The sequence below is a fragment of the Pezoporus wallicus genome, unplaced genomic scaffold (genome assembly GCF_028554395.1).
Source record: "Pezoporus wallicus isolate ANWC-B61680 ecotype Strahan unplaced genomic scaffold, APGP_CSIRO_Pwel_v1 scaffold_13239, whole genome shotgun sequence".
Taxonomy (NCBI): Eukaryota; Metazoa; Chordata; class Aves; order Psittaciformes; family Psittacidae; genus Pezoporus; species Pezoporus wallicus.
The window spans coordinates 65751-87013 of NW_026642052.1; the positions used below are offsets into that span (position 1 = coordinate 65751).

Below are 21263 nucleotides of genomic sequence, written 5' to 3' on the forward strand. Positions count from 1 at the left end.
ATGTAATTAAAGCAGAATTCAGTAAAATTTTATCATCAGGAAACAGAGTTCACAGTAAGCACCTGACTGCGCAGCAAAAATCTTTGTGACAAAAAAGGACGTTTGAGTGATCACAATCCCTCTGACGAAGCAGAAAGCAGAACCCTGCACAGGGCTGGAGTACTGCAGTCTTGGCACTGGGGGAGTGATGCTGTCGGGGGTTGTCACGGAAACTGGAGGATGCAGACCCAGCAGCTCTGACTTTTCATGAACAACAGGAGTTCAGCGGGAGTCTGGTGGTTTCCCCTAGCGCCCAGGAGGATTGTGGTGGGGCTGTATCTGGAAGCTTTCCTACAGCCAGGCCTCCTGCTTCCACAGCCCACCCTTTCATATCCCCCCACCACTCACAGGCACAACCACACGCACCCACACAAAACCCTGTTTTGTAACCTCCTGGGTTAGGCAACACAAAGGTCATTTTCCTCACCCGTTGCTTCCTCCCAGGGTTCCTCCTCACAGAGCTGCTATGTGACAGCTTTTAAGTATTTTTGAGTTTTCTGGACAGGAATACAGCCTGGAAGCAGAGGGGATGTTTTTACTGGTGTTCCTTTCATTGCAGAGGGAGCCCATATATCCCATCTGCCTTTACCGACCTGGAGAGAGCAGGAAACGCTGTGTGACTTGTGCAGATCTAGAAGGCTCACTTCAGAGCTCACTGTGATTTTGTTTTTCCCTGAAGACAGCCTTGATTCAGAGGGGTCTCGCAGGAGCCTCCAATACCAGGTGAATTACTGCCACCTTTGGCAATGTTGATCTTACCTTATTATCCCATATTGCTCCTGTTGTCATATCCCAAACAGGACAACTGCTGCGGAAGGCACTGTTGTAGTTTGGAGAAAAGAAAACTCCTCCTTCCCCAACTCTGAAGTGATATAACTTTAATTTTAAAAGTCCCTTTAGGATAAATTTCTACTGTTCATTTATTTATGCACACCTATTTCCCTTAAACATTATGTATGTTACTTCAAATGCAACTTTAAACATGTGTGCAGGCTTCCCATACAATTTTCCTGTTGTTGCACCACCAAAGCTGAGACTCTAACCTCTCAGAGCTGTTAACGTGGTTTTTCTCCAGTGAAATGGCATCCCAAAGCCATGCATTAAGTCCTCTAGGAAATAAGGTTAATTGTAAAACCTGCAACAGTTGTATCTCACACAAGGAGCAGAAAAACTCAGCACTGGGCATCTATGCTTCATACAAATAACTGCGCAGCTATTTTAACTGCAGATTTGTATTCCCCACGGGAAAGATGATGCAGATGTGACAGGGGCAGATCAAATATGCCTCACATGTGAAGTGGCCACTGACACAAGTTATTTTGGGAAGGGAGATTTTCAGCCAGTGGCAACAGATAGCACGAGGCAGTAAATGACAGGCTAGTGCTCCAGCTCTGATTTACCACCCCCTCTCTATACAGGTGACTTCCGTTTTCAAATTCAAACTCATTGCTTTCATAGTACTTTGCAAAGTGAGAAGGACTTAAGGCCATCTTGTTTGACAGGATGGCAGCTGTCACTCCATGTAAACAGACCCCGAAATGAAAGAGCAATCCAGCACGTGGAAGTAGAAAGTCCTGACACTTTAATTATCTGAAGAGATTACAAGATGAAAGCCTTCCTTGAGGCAAATGTATATTAGTATCGATATAGTCGTTGTGCTTTTCAGTAAGAGAAATAGGAGTCTGTATTTACATAAGAAACTATAGTGTCTGAGATCTTTAAATATCATATTTATGGAAATGATTCTGAATTACAGCATTTACAAAATAAAAACAAGCTTGAATAAATATTTAGTCCATTAAATAAGATTTTCTTTTTTTCACAGAAGCAACTTTTTGTGCATATTTATTTCACAATTGAAGTTTGTTGTATTTTGTTTATCCTATAAAAGAAGCATTAAATTTGTTGTTTATTTTTTTCTTTATTTTTCTCTAAAAATAAACCTGCAATAATCATTGCAATGTGAAGCCTGAGATTTAAGCCTGAATAAGTATCATTGCTTGCACCACATGACCCACCTCCCACCAATCACCCAACTCCACACCTTTCCAAACTCTGGTGAATGCCGACACTCCCAATTCAAGGAACCCACGGGAAGGATTTCAGGGAAATAATAATAAAAATATAGCTAAGGTGAGGATAACACATCGTAGCTGACATTGTCTACAAACAGCATCATAAGGCTTGTGCATTACACATAAACTAAGTGAAGCTGTTTTATCTGGTTCAAAACAACAGTAGTGCCAAACTGTTGTACCCTTATATGGCTCATTAACACTGAATAATAAACCACTTAACAAAGGGAATATCCCCAGAAAAATAAATTAACAAAGAAAAATCAACACTGGCCAGTTTCGCTTTATCATTTTGAATGACAGCCCCACGGTTGGCGATACTGCCAACAATGTCCTCATCCTTTTTTGTGTTTATCACTTTGAAACACAGTGTGTACCACTGCGAGTCAGGAAAGGGGATACAGCAAAGAGCTCTTGATCTCATTTCCTCTGTAACCACAGCACACACTGTCTTGCTTTTCATGTGGCTAACTCAAAGCATGTCCAAACGCCTTTGAAACCTCAGTGCTCAGGGTGCTCTTACTGCAAATAGTTTGTGCAAGATCATAGCACGAATCCATGAGTCTTATTTCTTTCCCCTTCAAGTGGAGATGAAAACTAATGCCTGGTGTTTCAAATAAATACAAACATCTTCTGAGTTGTTAGCATGAGTGAAGTAACAGTATGCAATATTTTACACAGTTACTCTGCCAAATGTGGACAAGAAGTACCCTTCTCTGGCTGACTATTCTGTAAGACCTTTTGAATATATCACTACATATTTGTCTTTTAAGAACCATTTAAAAAAAAAACTGAATACAGGAGAAATAATTTGTCACATCTACTGAATTTTGCTGCTAAACTCTTTCAAAAATACGTATTTTAATATTTGGTAACCTGAATATTTGGTAACTGAAGTTTGTTAAGTTTTAAATACTGATATAGAAACCAAAGCTCTCTGTCAGGCTTTTATTCATGGGATTTAGTATAAATTATGCAGATTACAAATAACTTCCAAAAGCCCAAAATATGGAACTGGAAGTTGTAAAACTGAACTTCAGAAGACAACTTGGGAGTTATTGCTCTGCTCAGTACATGAAAGGCATCAGAAATATACTGCTTCAGGACCTTCAGTGCTTCCTATGTGATTCACAGAAGATTTTGCCTTTGTAAATATAGAATATGGACTTGAAATTGTTTTCTTTTAATTCTAGCATAGGTAGCAAAAATCTAGTAATGGGAAAGTTAAACCGCAGCAGGAGGGAGAGCGCTGACACCCACAGCCATGCTGGTATTCTGGTGAGCACAGAAGTGTCCGAGCTTTGGGACCGATTTGCTGGGATGGACTGGTTAACTGGCTACTTGTTCCTAGCGTGTAAGGTAAGCAGCAAGGCTTGTTCGATTCTTGGAGCCCTATTTCCTTCCACACAGTGCATTTGTTCTGCATATGGCATCGTAACATTAATGTTATAAATTCATGGAAGACTGTACTTTAGCCTTAGAGCTACAGTCGCTTCATACTTCCTTTTAGCAGCTTAGTAAAATGCAATAAAAACTGTCTGTACAAAATTTATAATAATGGATGTCAAAGCCTACATGCCCTCACGGGATCCCTCTTTCAAGTTAATTCTTGGCTTAGGTCAAATATATCAGTCCGTGTAAGACTCCATGACACACCAGTGGTTTAATACATCAGATACCAGCTTTGTCACTATAGAAAGGAGTGACATGGAACACATAACAGTGAGTGCAAACACGGACAGGCTTCATCTGACCATAACGAGGTAATGGAGCAGAGTGGGAGGAACAGCGGGAACAGAAGATCTGAAAAACAAAAGGGAGATTTCACTTTAGTTCCTTGTAAGGGCTGGATGGGACAAAACGGATTTCAAGAATGGGGAGAGAAGATGCTGCTGGACTTTTGTGTACTGGCAACACCACCCTCCTCAGCACAGCAGATGCAAGCCCTCTGCAGGCAATTCATAGCCCAATAACCAATTAATCTGACTGTGCTGAGCCTCTCTGACACAGGTACCCAAGCACTACCATTAGCCAAGGCAGGCTTGTCTGGCTCTGCAGGTCACAGGGGAAGGCAGCTCCACCAGAGATGAAAAGAAGCATCTCTCTCCCTTGGTTTTAAAGAAAGACTAGGAGAATCTTTGTGATGTGTGTGTAATCTCCAGAGTTCCCGCTCCTCCAAGCCAACTCCAAAGTTAACAAAAACAGCTTCTCCACCCTCTTCATTTTTAAGCTGTGCGGGAGCCAGCAAGCGGAACAGGACTGCAGATCTCTGGCTTCCTGAGGCACATGACTGCTGTTTAATTCCTCACTCCCTCTTCCTCCCCCACAAACTCACAAAGCAGCAGCTCTACACACCGCAGTCAGCCTGCAAAGGCTTAGGAAGAGAGCAAAGGGACACACCATCCCTGCAGCTGAGCTGTGTTCCACCCCTCGCAGTGGAGGCTGCTGCAGCTCATGAAAGCTTACAGCAGTAGCTCAGAGTGCCTTTGGATCTGGGGTGTTTGTTCCAGGGTCTCAACAGGGCGTTCTGATTTTTAGCAGACAAGTGCTTATTGCTGTATAGAAGTCAAAACCTCCTCCCCACTTTCTAAACATAACCTGAGCAGTTGACAGTCAAGACACATGAAACCACTTCTGACTGGAGGACCCTATGGAAGTGCACACATTTTGCTGTGCAGCCGAGTTTTGTTGTACACATGAATTTGCTGTTCTCTTTGGCAGACCTTCTCACTTGTTTGACTGAGTCATTACCTTGCCACAGCTCCGACAGTGGTGCTTCCTGCGAATGACTGTGAAAGGAGCCTTGCACGCAGTGCAGTAGCTGCAGACTTCATCTGGAACCCAGTCAGGAGGATCTGTCAAAAACACAGCAGCAAAAGGGAACATAAATCAAAAGGGAATAGAACCAAACACGCAATTACCAAATCCTCAAGGGACTAAGGAGAATAAAATGTAACAGCAGCTGCTTTCATTTGAGCTTCTCAACGTGCTTTGTGAACAGCTGGGCGAGATCAGGATACCCAGGAAGGCTCAACTCCCCCTTTTCTGCTAAGCTCTCACCTTTGGTCCAAGCACAGCAAGTACTGAAACAGAACACAGCAGCTTTGCAGTCAAAATGAAGTATATTCTATTCAAATGAAAGTGGCAGGGAAAAGGAGATAAGCAAAATGAAGTATGAAGACAAGAGACTATTAGAGCAGAGCTGGATCACAGGTGTTTTTGTCAATGCACCCAATGCATCAAAACAAGCTTAGAGCTGAGATCATTCCCAGCCTCTTCAGCCCTCCCTGCAGAAAGGCTGACTGCTTTTCTGCAATTATGCAAGCAACCCTACACATAATGAATCGAAGCCTGATTACTGTCTGCTAAACTATTAGGACTCTTACTGGAAGTCACCAGTAACTATAGCAAAACCACAAAATCAAGTGTACAAGACTTAGCAGAGAAAGAAGTCAACCATTATCCCAACCAGCATGTTTCAGTTGTTTATTTCTCCTGTGAGCTCTCTAACCTCTCATTAAAGCCAAGCAGGGAAATGATTTGGTTTTGGCAAAGCAGAAGGTATTAGGCTCGCTTCTGTTGAGATGCTTCTGCTAGCGACAGGCTGACCTGACCTCAGAGAGTCTAAAATTACAAGTGCAGAAATGACGTAGCCAATGGCCTAACGAAGTTGTTAAAAATCTAATGAAGGGCAAAGCAAGTTTTATCCAAGAGGAATCCAAGGACACAGCAAACACAACGGCTGGATGTTATTTACTCAAGTTCCCTATATGCATCTTCTCTCTGAGTGTTATTTACAGTATGCAACCCATGCAATTGCTGATTTATAAACCTGACAAGCAAAATCCCTGCCTCAGGGAGCATATTATCAAGCAACAAAATATATGGTGCAGTTAATGCAAAGGTCAACAGGGCTACAGCTACAGGCAGAGAGAAGATAATTAAATGAAAAACCCACTGCATTGTTCAAACACAACCACGACCAGTTTTCATGTGTTTGTCATATTGCAATGTTTGTCAAATTAAAAGTAAAAAGGAGCTAGCATTCAATGCAGAAAATGTTCAAAAAGCAGATTAATAAAAACAAAGAGAACCTGGAATCTTGACTCAGCTTTTACAGGCTCCTCTGAACTATTTTGGAAACTGAAGTATTTCAAAGAAGCAGTCTTTCATTTAATGAACAAACTGGTCTGATAAAGATCACAGCTGTAGGGACAGCAACCAAAACCAAAGTCTGTGTGCAAAGAGATAACCGATGTGGTGAAAAAAACCCAGAGATTGCATGAAGCAGCTTTTACCTCATCCCTGGGAGCAGTTCATGAGAAAAGGTTCTGTGGGGACACAAGGCTACAAATTCCTACTTCAAACGCAGGCTCCCTTCAGCAGCAGGGAGGAGCAGGACTGCCACATTAAGTCAAAGCATAAAGAGCAAAGAAACTAAGATGTTTTCCTTTCCAAGTCTTGCCCCTCTCTGTAAACTCACTAGCTAGTACATAGTAGGTGAAACTTATTCCTAATACTAGTTTAGGATGTTGATTTTGAAAGCTTTCCTGATTCACAGGAATCTGATCTGAAACCTTGGCAAATCTGATGGCCTTGAAGCATCTCCACCCAGGAAGTTCCTTGGGTTATCACATATAATCTAAACACAATAACTGAGCCAATAATGATATTCCTGTTTAAAACCTGCTGTTAGACTACTTAGTCATGATTAAGTTTTTCAGGAATTTAACTATCCCATTGATACTTACTAATTAAGACAGCAAAACCCAGGAAGTTATTCAAACTCTGTGCTCTCGGGTCTCCCTCCCAGATGAATGCAGAGCTGATGGAAGCAGGTTTGGTAAGATGCTTACTTTGCTACTGATGCTTTATCAACTGCATTATCATGTGGGCTACCATGTTCACCTTTACCTAGTTCCTGATTTTAATAGTCACAAAAAAAGACACAAAACACAGGCCCTGCAACACACCAATATGAACTGCAACTTCTGCAGCAGCCAGTACCTTAATCGCTCCTTCTCTTAGATTAGTCCAGACACATCATAAGCTAACACAACTCCATCACAAAGACACTGGAGCTCAGCAGAAAATATCTTTCTACTCAGGTATTTACCACTTGGGCTTTGGTTTATTTTTTCTTCTGTTATTGCCCTTGAAGTGCTATATCGAAAAAAATATTTGTTTAATTGACCTTGCACGGATTTATCTTCAGTGCTAAATAAAACTGCACCCCCCGTGAGAAACGGCAAATTTAGTTTGATAAATAATGACCTTATAAACTCATAATAATCCTACAGTATATAGTTCATAGTTCATGGTTACAGAATTACTTGACTGCCAGATGAATTAATCAGCAAACTGTATTTATAACTGCATTTAAAAAAATCACAACGTAGTGGTATTCAGTGTATAAAACCAGTATAACCCTCTCTACAGAATGCTCTCCCACATTAAAGGGACTCTTTCCACCTCCACGTTGCCGTCATGTCAGCTGATTCACTAAATGAATACATCAGTGGAGTGAGCTAAAGGGCACATGTCGCCCCAGACAGTGAGTCAACAACATAAGGCCCTTTGACAGGGCTACATGACCAGCCCCATACCCCGCTGGTTCTGGGGTTTAATGCCCTCCTAGCATTCCAATTGCTGTCACCAAGATCTGCTGCACTGCAGCACACCCCCAAATAGTAACACTTAGTTATATAACAGCTTTTAACATTCAAAACGCTGTACAAACGTTAATTGCTTTGCTCCTCATCACCCAGCTACAGTCACTAAGCGTGTCGGGAGAAATCGGGAGAGAAATGTGTTGCCCAAAAATCATTCAGCAGTGCAGCCTTGAAATAACATTCAAAATAAGGAACTTTGGGCCATTAGCCCTATGCCTTTGCTTCCAGTCATGACTGAAAATGTCCTTACACTGAATACAAACACAGAGACTTCAATTTGAGAGTATGCACTTGGAAATTAAACACAACCCTGGCTGAAGCCAGCGTGCTCGCATTGGCAAGAAGGATGAAGCCCTGAATGACTCAGTCTCTGAGCCAGTGCGAGCCTCAGTGGCAACAGAATCCCACCCTTTGGTCACCTTCATAAGCCTCATCTCACCCAATCTTGGGAGCAGCCCTTCTGACTTAACATATATTAATGATTGAGTCATCAGGCTTTTTATAGAGCAGGTTTTTGAAATACTCTCTGAAGAGCAGTCTCACGAGGGGATAAAGCTGCAACACAAGGAACAGAGTGAGTTAGCATGAGCCTGAAGACATGCTGGAGGCAGGGCAGCAGCATTGCACCCGTAGGCTTTTTATGTTATAGTCCTTCTCTGGGCTACGCTGCTCCATTAGCTCTGCATGCTGCAGCAAACGGAAAAACATTCAGTCTCTACAGCACTATCTGGCTGTGCTTCAGGGATTTGTACAAGGAATAGAGGGAAAACCTTGTTTGTGGGCTAACTGGCCCGCTGCTTTATCATGCAATGTGAGTTAAGAGAAGTCTGCTGGGAAAAGGATGAAGACCATTGCACAAACATCAAAGAGGAGGAGGGAGGGAGGGAAGGGATTAAGGAGACAGAAAGACTGCAGAAATAAATTTTAGGAAGAAACATTAAAAGCATGTACAGGAAAAAAAAAGTCAGGAAAAGAAACAAGTATTTAGAGAGACAAATTTAGAGGAAAGGAAAAGGCACAAGATAAAATTAAACAGGGCAAAGACTCAAAAACACATTTTAAAAGGAGAAACAGTATTCCCAACTCTTAACTATTAAAAAAGCCTGGCATTATGATCTCTCATAAAGCATGGATTTTTACGGTCTTTTTTATTCGTTTTACGCTGTATTTTTTACAATTCACCTTTACATGTCTATGCAACCTCATTAGCTGAAAAAGTTCTCTTTAAAAAGTTAAAAATCTCACATAAATCCAAGATGCTGGAGCCTTGAAACACCCATAATCATGATGAAAAACATCGCGAGACACTGTAAACTGTTAAAAAGCACATGTGAATTAATGTTGCTTAAGTATGTGCAACAGACCTACTGCTGTTTCACCTAATCCTACGAAAAACAAGGAGAACATCTCAGTGTCCCAGAACAAAAGAGGAAGAGAGACTGGACCCAGGTACATCAGTAGTGTTGACTGAAACAACATTAGACCAGAAAGCTTAAGTTTATTCAATGGTGCTGAGAAACAAACTCAGGTGAGGAGGAAACGATTTCCACAGCTGTTGGAGCTTGCAGAAAGTTTAATGTAGCAAATCTAGACTCTGGTACAAAACAAATCAGAAAGCATGCACACACCGATTGCTGACGAAGAGCAGCTATAAAGCCCTAAGCTTGCACATTGTCGCCAAACAACTGACAGAAAAGACCCTTTCTGCATCTTTTGTTTTGATCAAATATTCCTAATGCGGATAGTTCCTCCTGCATTGATGTGCATTAGATTTTAGTGCACTTCAATCATAACCCTGAGTATGTTTTTACCAAACTAACCTGAAGAGGGCTGTTCAGCAGCCTGTGGAACTTACACTGCTACAGCCGTCAAAGCGCATTACGCTCACAGCTGCAAAAAAGGTCAGATGGGCTTGCTGGAGCTCTTCTGGTGAAAGCAGGAATTCTCACAGTTTCAAGTATAGAAAGTAGAGAGCTCAGGTGGTGTGACTTTACCTCTCACTTCAGCTGCTACCGTAAGATGAACCTTTTTGTCCCTTATCACACAATTTTCCGCATGTCATTGTGGTTAATCTCTGACTTTCATATAAGATTTCTAGGAGGCAATTGCAGCAAAGTAATCTACCCCTCCTCAGTAGATTCACTGTTGAGTGCAGCTGGCTTCAAGTTTTTCAATAGAAATAAATTTTCTGCTTCAAAAATATTGTTTGATGAAAATTTCAAGGGTGAGGAAGAAAACAGGCACAGACTTAATAGCTTCAAGTATAGCTTTTACCAGGCAGCTTTCTTAGCATGGAGCTTCTGTGCAAATCTAGGCAGGTTTCACCGAAGTATGGAGCTCTGCAGACTCGAGCTCAAGTATCTGCTCTGATTCAATACAACCTTGAATGGCAACATCCTATGTCAGTTCTGTACAAATACATGATGAGCAGCTCATTCTTTGGCCAAAATAATTATTGATGTAAAATGGAACAACTGAGATAGAAAACACTGACTTCCACTGGGGTATGGTTGAAATCTTTACTTCAAATCAGACAGACTGGAGACTTGGATCTTCCACACAAACATTACTAGGGGTCTTTCTCTGTAAGAGCTACAAACCAGTATAAACTAGAAGCAAGTTGATAATGAAGGCCTACGTTCTATACACCAGAAGAACAGTCAATATATGTATTTTCAGGACAGACTAATTCAAATCTGATCAAAATCCCAGTTATGTCATTGTGGAGCTGAATAAATCTGTGCTTTACAGTAAAAGTACAGTACCCTGAGAAAGTTCTTAAAAAGTCAGATCAAATTAATGCAATACAACCTAAAACGTGATCAAAATTTGATAAGTTTACATGCACAATTCAGTACGTCCAGTTGATTGCAAAACATTGCCTCAATATGGAAAACTGAATGCTAGATTCTTCTCTTGCACAGAGTGAGCAGAGCTGCTGAATAAGGTAAGAGTAAAAACTTACGTGGACAGAATAGGTTTGGCCATTGAACTGCACAACAGTTTAACTTCTTTCATTGAGGAGGTTCTGCTGGTCATCATTATCAATAATAGATTAGCCACTGCATATAGAGGAGGAAAAAAACCCTGAAGTATTCAGCTAGAGTTGACAGCTAATTCTAGAGTCACCATGATTAGATTCTGCACATACAGTATCATGGGTGGGTTTTTTTGACCCTGTGACTTCTTACTGCAACAAGAGCTCAAGTCTTGTGAATATAAATTACTGAATTATGCTTGTGCTGCTGACTGGAGAGCAGAGAGGACTTGTGGCTAGACTAAAGTGGGTGGGCTGGAATATTATGAGATGGAAAGAGATCAAGGAGAAAGAGCATGCTGCTGTGCAGCAAACAGATCCTAACACCATTTGGCACAAACAGATATTTGTACTGGCAGCCACAGCAAATCCATTATGGCTGGAGTTATAACTCAGTGGTAGCAAGCAAGGCAGTTCTGTACGGATGCTAGAGGGATAAGGGGTGAAGATGAATGTATGGTTGCAGAGAGAGCCAAGTTGCTACAGCAAGTATTTTCATAGGGCACCAACAGCTTCATGATGCTTTCTGTTTTTCTTTCAAAAAATCTTCTGATGCTTATTCTTAGACAACAAACGTAAATCACTTTCTTAGCCCATCATGACATTGACCATTAAAAACATTCAGCTTCCCTTAATCGCAACAGATGAATCTTCCCGAGTAATAAATCACCCTAAACCACACGCATGGTCAAACCCCCAATTTGCCAAATTTCACTATTAAAAAATCATTGCACTCACAAAGATAAACATAATGTTCCCAAATATGGTGACAGGGACTTACGCTTGATCACATTTACAAATTGATAAAGAAACAAATACATAAAATCCCTTATCAAGACCAAAAAAAAAAAGCTACTCTGTGTGTGTGTGTGTGTGTGTGTGTATCTGTACACATATACAGGAACCTGTTGGCAAAGACAAAGCAAGTTTTGTGCTGGCGTTAGAGACATGATACCAGGCACATAAATGGCAGAAGTACAAATAATTATGCTTCCTCAAAAAAGTCCTAGAGCACTAGGACAGCACGGATGAACACACATCACAGGCTCATCTGTACTCTCAAAAATGCTTTTGTTTTGGAATGCCAATTAATCTGTAGTTTATTGTATTTCAACCTTCAGAAGGTCACGAGATTTAACTCTTACACCCTTGCCCATGTCAGCTGCCTCAAAGTAAACATTCATATTGGTTTTACAACCCAGACCAGCTGGTGGCTTTTATGTACAATATGAATGAGAAATCTGACAAAACCAAGTGATTCATCTTCATAATCTGAGTAGAGGCTGGAACCTTCTGTAGAATCTTAAAACCATTTATTTTTTCAGGTTGCTGGGCTTGCCTTTTTTAATTACCATTTATTGTACACACTCTAAACATTCAGCACTTTTGGTAAGAGATTTTTATTTGATAATTGGAAAATGCTTTCCTGGCAGGTTGCTTGTTGGACTTTCTCAGTTTGATACATGCTCCTGTGCTACCACAATGTCAGAGCAGAGGAGCTACTGATGCACTCATTTGCTTTAAATTGGTTTTCCTTACAGTTGAAATCATTGAGTGATGTGAAGTCTAGAAATGATGTACCAGAAATGATATAATTAATTTTGGTGCAACACTCAGACTTTGAGATGACTCCTTTAATGGTGATAACTCCCATTAGTGGCCTGTGCCCAGATTTGGTCTGAAGGACAAAGGTATCAGGCTTGCTGCAAGAAATAGGGCACAATGCTCATGCAGCAAATGTTGCCTTAACCACCAGACATCTTCCACCTGCATCCAAACATCACCCAATATCATGGGCTTTTGCTTCCACAGTTACTAGCAAAAATGAGGTAACTGGGGAGGTGATATAAGGGGGAAAAGATACATGGCTGCTGAGGTTAAAATACTGCTGTAAGTTTATGCCTCATACTGACTGCCTTAAGGACAGCAAAACCATGTATACCGTTAGCTTTCACTGCATACCTCAGTAGGAAAAGTCTGTACAGTGCTGCCAGCAATGACAACATGGGAACTAAAGGGACAGGGGCCTGGAACATGTGGGGCATGAGTGGACAGACTGGGTGTTTCTACAGATTCCACAAGTTCAAACTGACCCACTAGAGACACCCCTTTTTGTAGACCTTCCATGGTTTGTTTTGGTTTGGAGGGTGGAGCTCATCTCCACGGTCCCCAGCACCCTCTGCCTCTCTGTGATACAGAAAATTCCTACCCATCACCAAATTTTAGTGCCAAGTAAGAGTCTTACTAGTGTAGTAAGACTATACTAGTCAGTTTACATGGTCAGAGGAGCTGTACCGATTTGTCCAAGGAGGTAGTTACAGCATAACTACTTACACACAAGCCAAGTAAGACTCCTAGTGAAAGTCTGCAAGGAGATTGATTCAGACTTCCCAGTGATCAGGCACGGATATCAAAAGCAGAGGACCTGCAGGAGCACTGGCTAAATGGCTTTGTTTAGAGGCTGCGTTACAACATGGGAAAACATTGTGCCAAGGCAGGCAAGCTTGTTCTGGCACCCATGTCTACTTATTCAAAAGGGACTTGGTTGTGCCATAAGGCTCTGCTTTCCATCACGCAGGCGTACATGAAACACCTGCAGGCAGGGGGCTGGTTTTGCTGTAGTAACCTGCATATGCTATTAATACTGCAGGTTGGGTTTCACCATTTGCTTAGGGTCATAACTGATACAACACTGTCTGTGCACTGCAGGGACCCTTGTAAGTCTAAAGGATGCCCTTTACCACACTACTGTGTGGCCATAACACCATGTAACCACCCAGACTGTTGTACTCTATTTCAATAGACAACATCCTAAGCCATAGGCTACACTTCTCCAAACATAAAACCTTCCCCATGCCAATAGCAGATGACATGAAGAGCTGAATAAGATGTCAGGGAAGTGAAGACTGCCTTGACAAAATGCACATCCGCTGTGAGAAAGTTATTCAGCATCCTGCAGTTCAGAACACCTTGCTTTCAAGCTCTGCAAGTCAAATTCACTGACAGCATCAGGCATTGATCCAAACCAAAAGAATATGAACTGAAATGGTAGAGAATAATAATCTCTTGCATTCTTTTCCAATATAGTCTATACATGGTAAGGATTTTGCTTAAAGATTTGTTCTTTACCGTACCTTCTGTGACATTCTGAATTATGGCACAAGGGAAAAATCAATTAAAATGACTACTGAATAGCTCTTTATCTGCCACCAAATCATCTTCCTCCAGAAGAGAGGATATTTCTACACTGCATTATACATGAATTAGCCCTGCTGTTCAAAACAGATTAGAGAACCTTTGGCCTGCAGCTTCAGAAAAAGGGTGAGCAAGAAAACCATGGGGTTTATATAAGCACAAAATAAGTTATGTAGCATTACTCTAAAACCTAATCTTGAAGAGCTTCCCCTGCCCCATGATTTCTGATCTTTATTACAAATGACATGAACCAGCATTTCTGTGGGTCACACTCCCATCCTCTGCTTACAGGCAGAGACTGCTTACCACTTAGTTCTCAGTTATCATGCATTCAAAACCTCTTGCTGGAAGAACAATAGTGTTTGTGGACAAATAGACAACAGTAGATCAAAGTTTTAAAGCAGGAAAATTACTGCACACTTGAATTTCTGGGAAGCTCAGATACAGTTTCACAGTTGATGGTTTTCTTGTATTTCTCACTTGACCACAGAGATACCACAGCTCTGATAATTGGACTCCTGGTGTGCTGAAACCACCACTTAGCCCTGAAGATCCAAGCTGATTGCTTTTTTGTTTGCTCTATCTCATACATCTACTTCCTTGTTTCTTATTCTTTGGCTGCAAGTGATCCGATGCATTTTAATCCCGTTTTTTTTAATACATTTACCATACCAGGGCTATAGTCCATAACTGATTCCTAAGCACTCCTGCAACAGCTCAGATTAAAAACCAGAGAAACAAAACCTTTGAGCTCTCAGAATTGCTCGAATCTCAATCAAAACTTTGAGACTTACATATGGGCTTCACTTTTAACATGTATGCAGCGAGACTGGAGTAACCTCAGTTAACTTACCTAAAACTAACTTTTTCATTGAAGTAATACGGTGAAGAATATGAAAACAGTAGCCAAAATATTTTGATCAAACACAAAGTGAAGGAAAAACAAGAGGTACTTTTACCATGGGGGAAAAAAGAAATCCACATATAGCAAATGATACAAAGATCTCTTTAGATTTGGCTAAGAGGACCTTTCTTAAGGCTTTGCGTCTTACACAGACCTCAACCTTGTCAGATGTAATACCATACACTGCACTGAAACCTTTTCTACACAGAACTTTCCTCGACTGATATAAAGGAATTCATAGTGGATATGACAGTTTGTAGATCAGTTTCATGAGGCTGTTTGAAAAAACCTGAAACAAATATGCTCGAGTTTATCATTTGACTTTGTCTCTAAACCATACCATGACAACATTTTATAGTTACTTTCCAGAGCCAAACACTGAGAGTTTTCTTCTCATTTTAATGATTTTTTTTATATACGTATATACATCACTTGCCTCATTTTATTTGAGAAAAAAAAAACGTACCTTCAAAATCCCCATCTCTGGCTTTTGCTGCAAGTTCTGAGGATGAAATACTTTCTTGACATAAAGCACAATCTTCCAATGCGGCACTCCTTAAACCCTGATTAACTGTAAAACAAACCAAGAAGTACTTGAATTCTTCTTTTTCCAATTAGCACTCAAAGCATTCATGTTAGGACATCTGGATTAGATTATAGTAGCACCTATATGCACCTTCTCAGACATCTTGCCTTTTTTTTTCTTTACCCTGACAGAGAGTGATATAAAAGTCTCCGCTACTTTTCTTTGGAATGAAAACAGAAATGAAAGATGCTGTTATTACAGGACATGCAGTCCTCTTAATTCTAGCAGTTTAGCTGCATCCTGTATTTTATTTCCCAATTCTTAACTTGGATCCCTTATAAAGAATAGATTATGAGAACTAACTAGAGATTCTCTACGTGAATCACACACATGCGTATCCCAAAGAGAAACTTCATCCCCAGGTGAATGACAAGAGTCCCTGCCTTTTATTTATGCTGTCATTTTGTTTATGCTTACTTTTGTCAACACCTTTGATTTTAATGTAATAGTTCATCCATTAGAAATTAATCCAAGCAAGTACTATTGACTAACATATATCTCCTAGTGATAATTTTTTACAGCTCCAGGTTTTTTATTACTCTCATTTGAATGTTCAGGAGCTCTTTGATGCTCTCTTTAATAATTCTGTCTAACCCTATTTTTTTCCTGCCAATAAAAAACTCCAATCTCTTTTCACATTATGGCATCCTGCTACCATAAAAATGTGGAAGTTTCAACCACAAATAATAGAGGACTGTCATTCATGTTGTGTATTATTCGACTGCAGAGTTGGGTTGCATCAGAGGTTTGTCTGCTAACTTTAACCAAAAATTCACTACAGAAAACAAATGTTTATGTATCTTTACCTTTCTTTTGCTTTTCCTTGTCTTCTGTTTCAGGTTTGGTCGCCATAACTTCAAACAAGGTCTTTAAGATACTTCTCAGATCACTAGCATAGTTTGTCTGCAGCTGGTCAGCAACACCTTAGGAGTTTGAGAAAACAGATAAACCATTACTAGGCTATTACACCAGCCTTAAAAAAAGTATTTAAATTTGCCTGCTGCTATCAGTAATGGCCTTATATTTATTTTTGAGGGGATAATTTACTCATGTTATGAATAAAAATTAAGCATTTAAACTAATTTTTCCCAATGGCAAAGTCACATTCTGGCATTCATGCTAATTACAATTTGATACATATCTTCCTTGTATTTTGCTACGAAACCCTGAGAGATTCTTTTTGCATCAAAATACAACCGCTACATCAAATTTCTTCCCTTGAACACACAGGGCATCACCAAGAAAAAGAAAGCACTTCAAAGTCAACCCTGTTGCACACCCTAACTCTTCATCACTACAGGTTTAAGATGTCTGCATCTCGATTCTGCAAGTTCCCATCAGGCAACAGGTCCTTCTAGACCTGCAAGTAAGGGCCTAAAACAGTTTTCCTGCAAGGTAATGGATCTCTAGTGCATTCTATCATAACTTTACGTGCAGCAAAAAAAAAGAAAGATTAATAGTTTTCATATTCAGAACAAAAGGCAACTCTCATACCTGAGATACAGACAAAAAGGCGGTGAATAAGATCATTACTGCCATGAAATCTGGATCTGATCTTTTCTCGTGTGGCAATTTTAGCAGCCTGCAAAGCGAGCTGGATTTCTTCCTGATCGATGTCATCGGATGAACAAGAACTTGTCATTAAACTGCTGTCAGAGGGAAAAAAAAAAGGGAAGAAAAGTAATGTGAATCTTGGCGCAGTTGTTCAGGATGTTCAGCAAATCCTAAGAGGTTTATGACTCAGGAAAGGCTCTACAGCAAACTGGAACTAATTGCTGTAAATTCTTGTTGAAGTTAATCAACATGCAACTGATCACCATCAGGTTTGATTTTCACTCCGTGGCATAGCTGCAAAAAAAAACTTTCAAGCAGAAAATCACTTGTCTGTATTTTATTGCATTTTCCTCAGCTATCACAAAGTGCTGCACCATTCTTCACGTTAACTTCTAAAAGCTCAGCCCTGAAACCATAACTCCACCAAAAACCTGAAAGGGGAGAAATGACCTAAAAATGCGAAGGTCAGTTCTGAAGTCAACTTTGAAATTTATTAGCGTGGAAGCTAATTTGAAAAAAAACGGATTTCTGAATTACATTACCTTGAAAGAGTGAGAATAGAATCTAAATATAGCCTTACATAAAGAAAAATGGGAAGAACAGTGATAAAATATAATAGACACAGTAGAGAGGTAGATTAGTCTCCTTATATACCTAACCGTAGGAATTACTGAAATGTCAAACTATTGTAAAAGAGTGGCTCATCTGCTCCAAAGAGATGAAAATGTGTCGCCAACTGTCTCCTACAGATTTAAATTTTCTTTTAAAAACCAAATGCACAGTTAGCAGCAATTTCCACCCCTTGTTCCTCCTCCCCCTTGATGGAGAGAAAGCCTGAAAGAACCCAAGACCCCAGGGAAGCTTTGGTAGGAATCCAGTTGCTTCAAATATCAGGAATTACTTAAACCATTTGTAAATCAAGATTATTTTTATTTATTTAGTTTGTTATTTTTAGTTAACTTAGGAAAAAGTAGCACTTTGCTGATGGAAAAACCCTTAAGTGGGAGTAAAGCACAGGATGTAATTACACTGAAGCCCTAAGGATTCACTGCGTTGACCAAAGGAGATGTGCCTTTTTACTCTGCTACAGTCAGAAACTGAGGAACACTAAACCATTTTCCCCACATACTGGAAAAAATGAATCTCGCTAATAATTACAAAAAAAATTTAATTGCACTTTGGCTGGCCAAAACTCCAGGCTCCAGTCTACTATGCAGACAACTACTATGTTAAAAATAAGTTACTGACTGCATAAATAGCGTGCATAATGAAGGAAGTAGTTTCTAACACGTTCTGAGTTAAATCTGCTCTTATTAGGTGCCAAAACATTCAGTACCTTGCAGATCCCATCTCTACGGCAGCGTACATGAACAGTTACTGAAGGATAAAACACACAGGTAACACCTGTACTTATTTACGGGATACAGTTTTGGAGTTCAATGTGTAGTCTACACAGATAATCCTTTAGAATGTAAAAAGGAAATTATTAGACCACACAATCTGAAAAGCACTAGTAAAAACAGAACTGAAAAGAAATAAATACTGGAGATTAATAGAAATATCATGGAAGATGTGCAGCGTAAGTACATTAACTGGCTTCCAATTCTTTCAGAGACACAGTAAAGAGCAGGTCTGCAAGCAACTCATTTTGTTAATGTTACCTATTGCTAATAACAAAAGCAAAATCTTGTAAAAAGATGCTAGTTCTGTTTACAGTTCCTTCAGCACCATGACTGATGAGGTTTATTAAAGGTGCTGAGAAGCAAGTGAGAATTCTCTCTTTCAGCTTTTCCTTTGCTTTTCCGAAAGGGATATATAATATATATAATAGTAAGCCTGTCCGTGTAGAAAGGTCTGTGTTCAAGACAATGAAAAGGTCATGTAAGAACATGTCTTATGAAGGAGTAAAATGGAAGCCAGGAAGCAATTCCTGATTTGTGATGGTATGTAGTTAGATGATTGCCTATTCACCCAAACACTCACATATACAAATAAAAGTTTGCTTGCAACACAGCCAAATAAGGCTTACTTTTTTTCCCCCCTTGTATTTAAAATAACTGATCTTACAATGATATACACATTTGCACTACAAACTGCTCTCCAAAGCAAGCACGGACCTCACAGCAGAGACAAATTCAGTCTGTGTCTATAATTCTACATCCCCAACAGAACAGTCTCCTTCAAACTCCCAACAAGCACAAACCTTAGTTCAGGGGAAAGCTGGGGCACCGATTCAAAGATGACACTTCCCTCCAAATCACAGTTGAAGAAATATTTCAAAGTAAGGTGTTAAGTGGGCAGAGAGCTGTGAAAAGTGCTTCTTAAGTATCTAAACCACTTAGTCCTTTTCTGTTCTGCAGAAGAGGAGAAAGGCTCATTCCACAATTCTAAGCTCTGACCAGTTTTAATAATAGTGGTTGCCCTTCCAAGCCTCCTCCGAGTGGAAGGAATGCAGTTTTACCTACTTCCTACTGCCTCCAAAGAATGTGTTTCTATCTACTTCTGTTCCAGACTTTTCTGCATTAGATTTTGTGGTGTGTTGTTAGGACTGCTCATGTCACACAACACGACTAAATGGAACTTTTGGATGTAAAAATCCCTAGTATAGAGCACATACACAGTGCTTCAGCACTGTGGGATGGAAGGTCAGCAAGTAGGCACACTCACATTTACAACATACTTTCATATGCACAGTCATGTCCATATACAAGAGGTTCAAAAAGTGGATATTTTGTATTCAGGATTGCTTATGCCACTGCAGAGAAAAGTGAACGCTCCAGGATGATTTAAAACTGAACCTAAGAACCACTGCAGAGCTGGAATCAAGTACACTGCCTTTACCAACAGGACCAAGTCAGATTTAGACAAAAATTACTCTCAAAGAATGACTAATGACCATCTGTTCTTTACTTTAAAATACATCTTTAATGTTAAAGAATGTAGCCAGAAAATTATTGTAGAGGCAATTAGAAGCACTGTAAGAACAGAAGCTTTGCAATTGTTTCAAATAAGCAGCAAAAGAGACAGCTTTTCTTATACCAGGGCATCCCAAATGGCAGTGACTGCATCTATACAAATATTAAATATTCTTGTGATTTGAAATTGATATTATAGAAAATAAACCTGAGGTTTGATCTACAGAGTTCATCTGACCTTTTCTCCAAGTTACTCTTTCAAAGAAGTTCTTTTTTTAGTTCTACAAGGAATATCTTTCCTATTTTGCTTATCTAACATGCATAATTTGGTTCAAAATTCTCAGCTGATATGAGATGTATAGGGAGCACTTCATTAACATCAGATTACACTCATATCTGGAATGTTTCACTACCTGTATCGGCAGAATCAAGTATCACTGCAGAATACAAACAGCCTTAGTAACTAACTAGATGTAAGTCCTCAATTCTCTAAACTTCTGAGTTACCCAAGGAATTAGGTTAAGAGGAGATAAGACCAAAACAAGCACAAACATTGTCAAATGTTTATCACATAAAAAATGCTTACCGTGTATTTTTCTAAACATTGCAAGGTTAACACATCTGAAGGTGAATATCAAGAAACAAGTTACGTCAGATTCCAACAGTAAACCTGAAGGAACAGATACCCTTTGGCAGTTACAATGAATTAGCTTTTTACCTAACTCAGCCAGCATCTATCTAGCAATTTTAAAATTATTCTCTATTTGTCATATTAGAAGAATAGCAAGACTCTTTCAACACTTTAAAGATGTATCTCTAGATCCTTGCTTGGCTTGACTGTGAAATTTAGTCAAATATGTACAGGCAAACAAAAGCCAATAGGGTAATTGTACACAATACCATCTTTCACTTGTGAAACCCATCTGCTTTACAGCTTTTAAGTTCCAAAGGATAGTTGTGATCCAGGTCAAGCAGTAGTATCCATACCAATGGAAAACAGGACTGTGGAACAAGAAGGTTAAGGTTATCACTGACATTTTCAGAAGTGGCCAGTCACTTTAGGTGAAAATGCGTGATAACATAGGTTTGGTGCTGTATGCGTTGGTCATTGACACTCATGCAAAAATCAGTAAAAACAGCAAAGTCAAAACCAAACAACCAAGGTCAATTGATTCAAAGTTGGTCTCAATGTAAATATTTTGCACTTGTACCCAAAAATACTCGATAGCGACCACTCAAATATTTCTTTCCAAAGCATTTGGTTCATTAAACCTGAAATTTGCTCT

The 21263-nt window shown here is 39.9% G+C and overlaps 1 protein-coding gene across 4 annotated transcripts in view; it reads right to left on the reverse strand.

Moving 5' to 3' along the window:
- Positions 1-1598: 1598 nt before the first annotated feature.
- ZFYVE28 (zinc finger FYVE-type containing 28) overlaps positions 1599-21263 on the reverse strand; it is a 147865-nt gene continuing 128200 nt past the window's right edge. For 2 of the 4 annotated variants that reach the window (XM_057426831.1, XM_057426829.1), the window contains 5 exons: positions 17003-17154; positions 16315-16431; positions 15389-15493; positions 4866-4969; positions 1599-3917 (listed from right to left, as the gene is read on the reverse strand). In XM_057426831.1, coding sequence (XP_057282814.1) covers positions 3786-3917; positions 4866-4969; positions 15389-15493; positions 16315-16431; positions 17003-17154 — 610 coding nt within the window. In that variant the 3' untranslated portion in view covers positions 1599-3785. Of the gene's footprint in view, positions 3918-4865; positions 4970-15388; positions 15494-16314; positions 16432-17002; positions 17158-21263 lie in introns of all 4 variants that reach the window. The other 2 variants (XM_057426830.1, XM_057426828.1) reach the window with 1 other exon arrangement.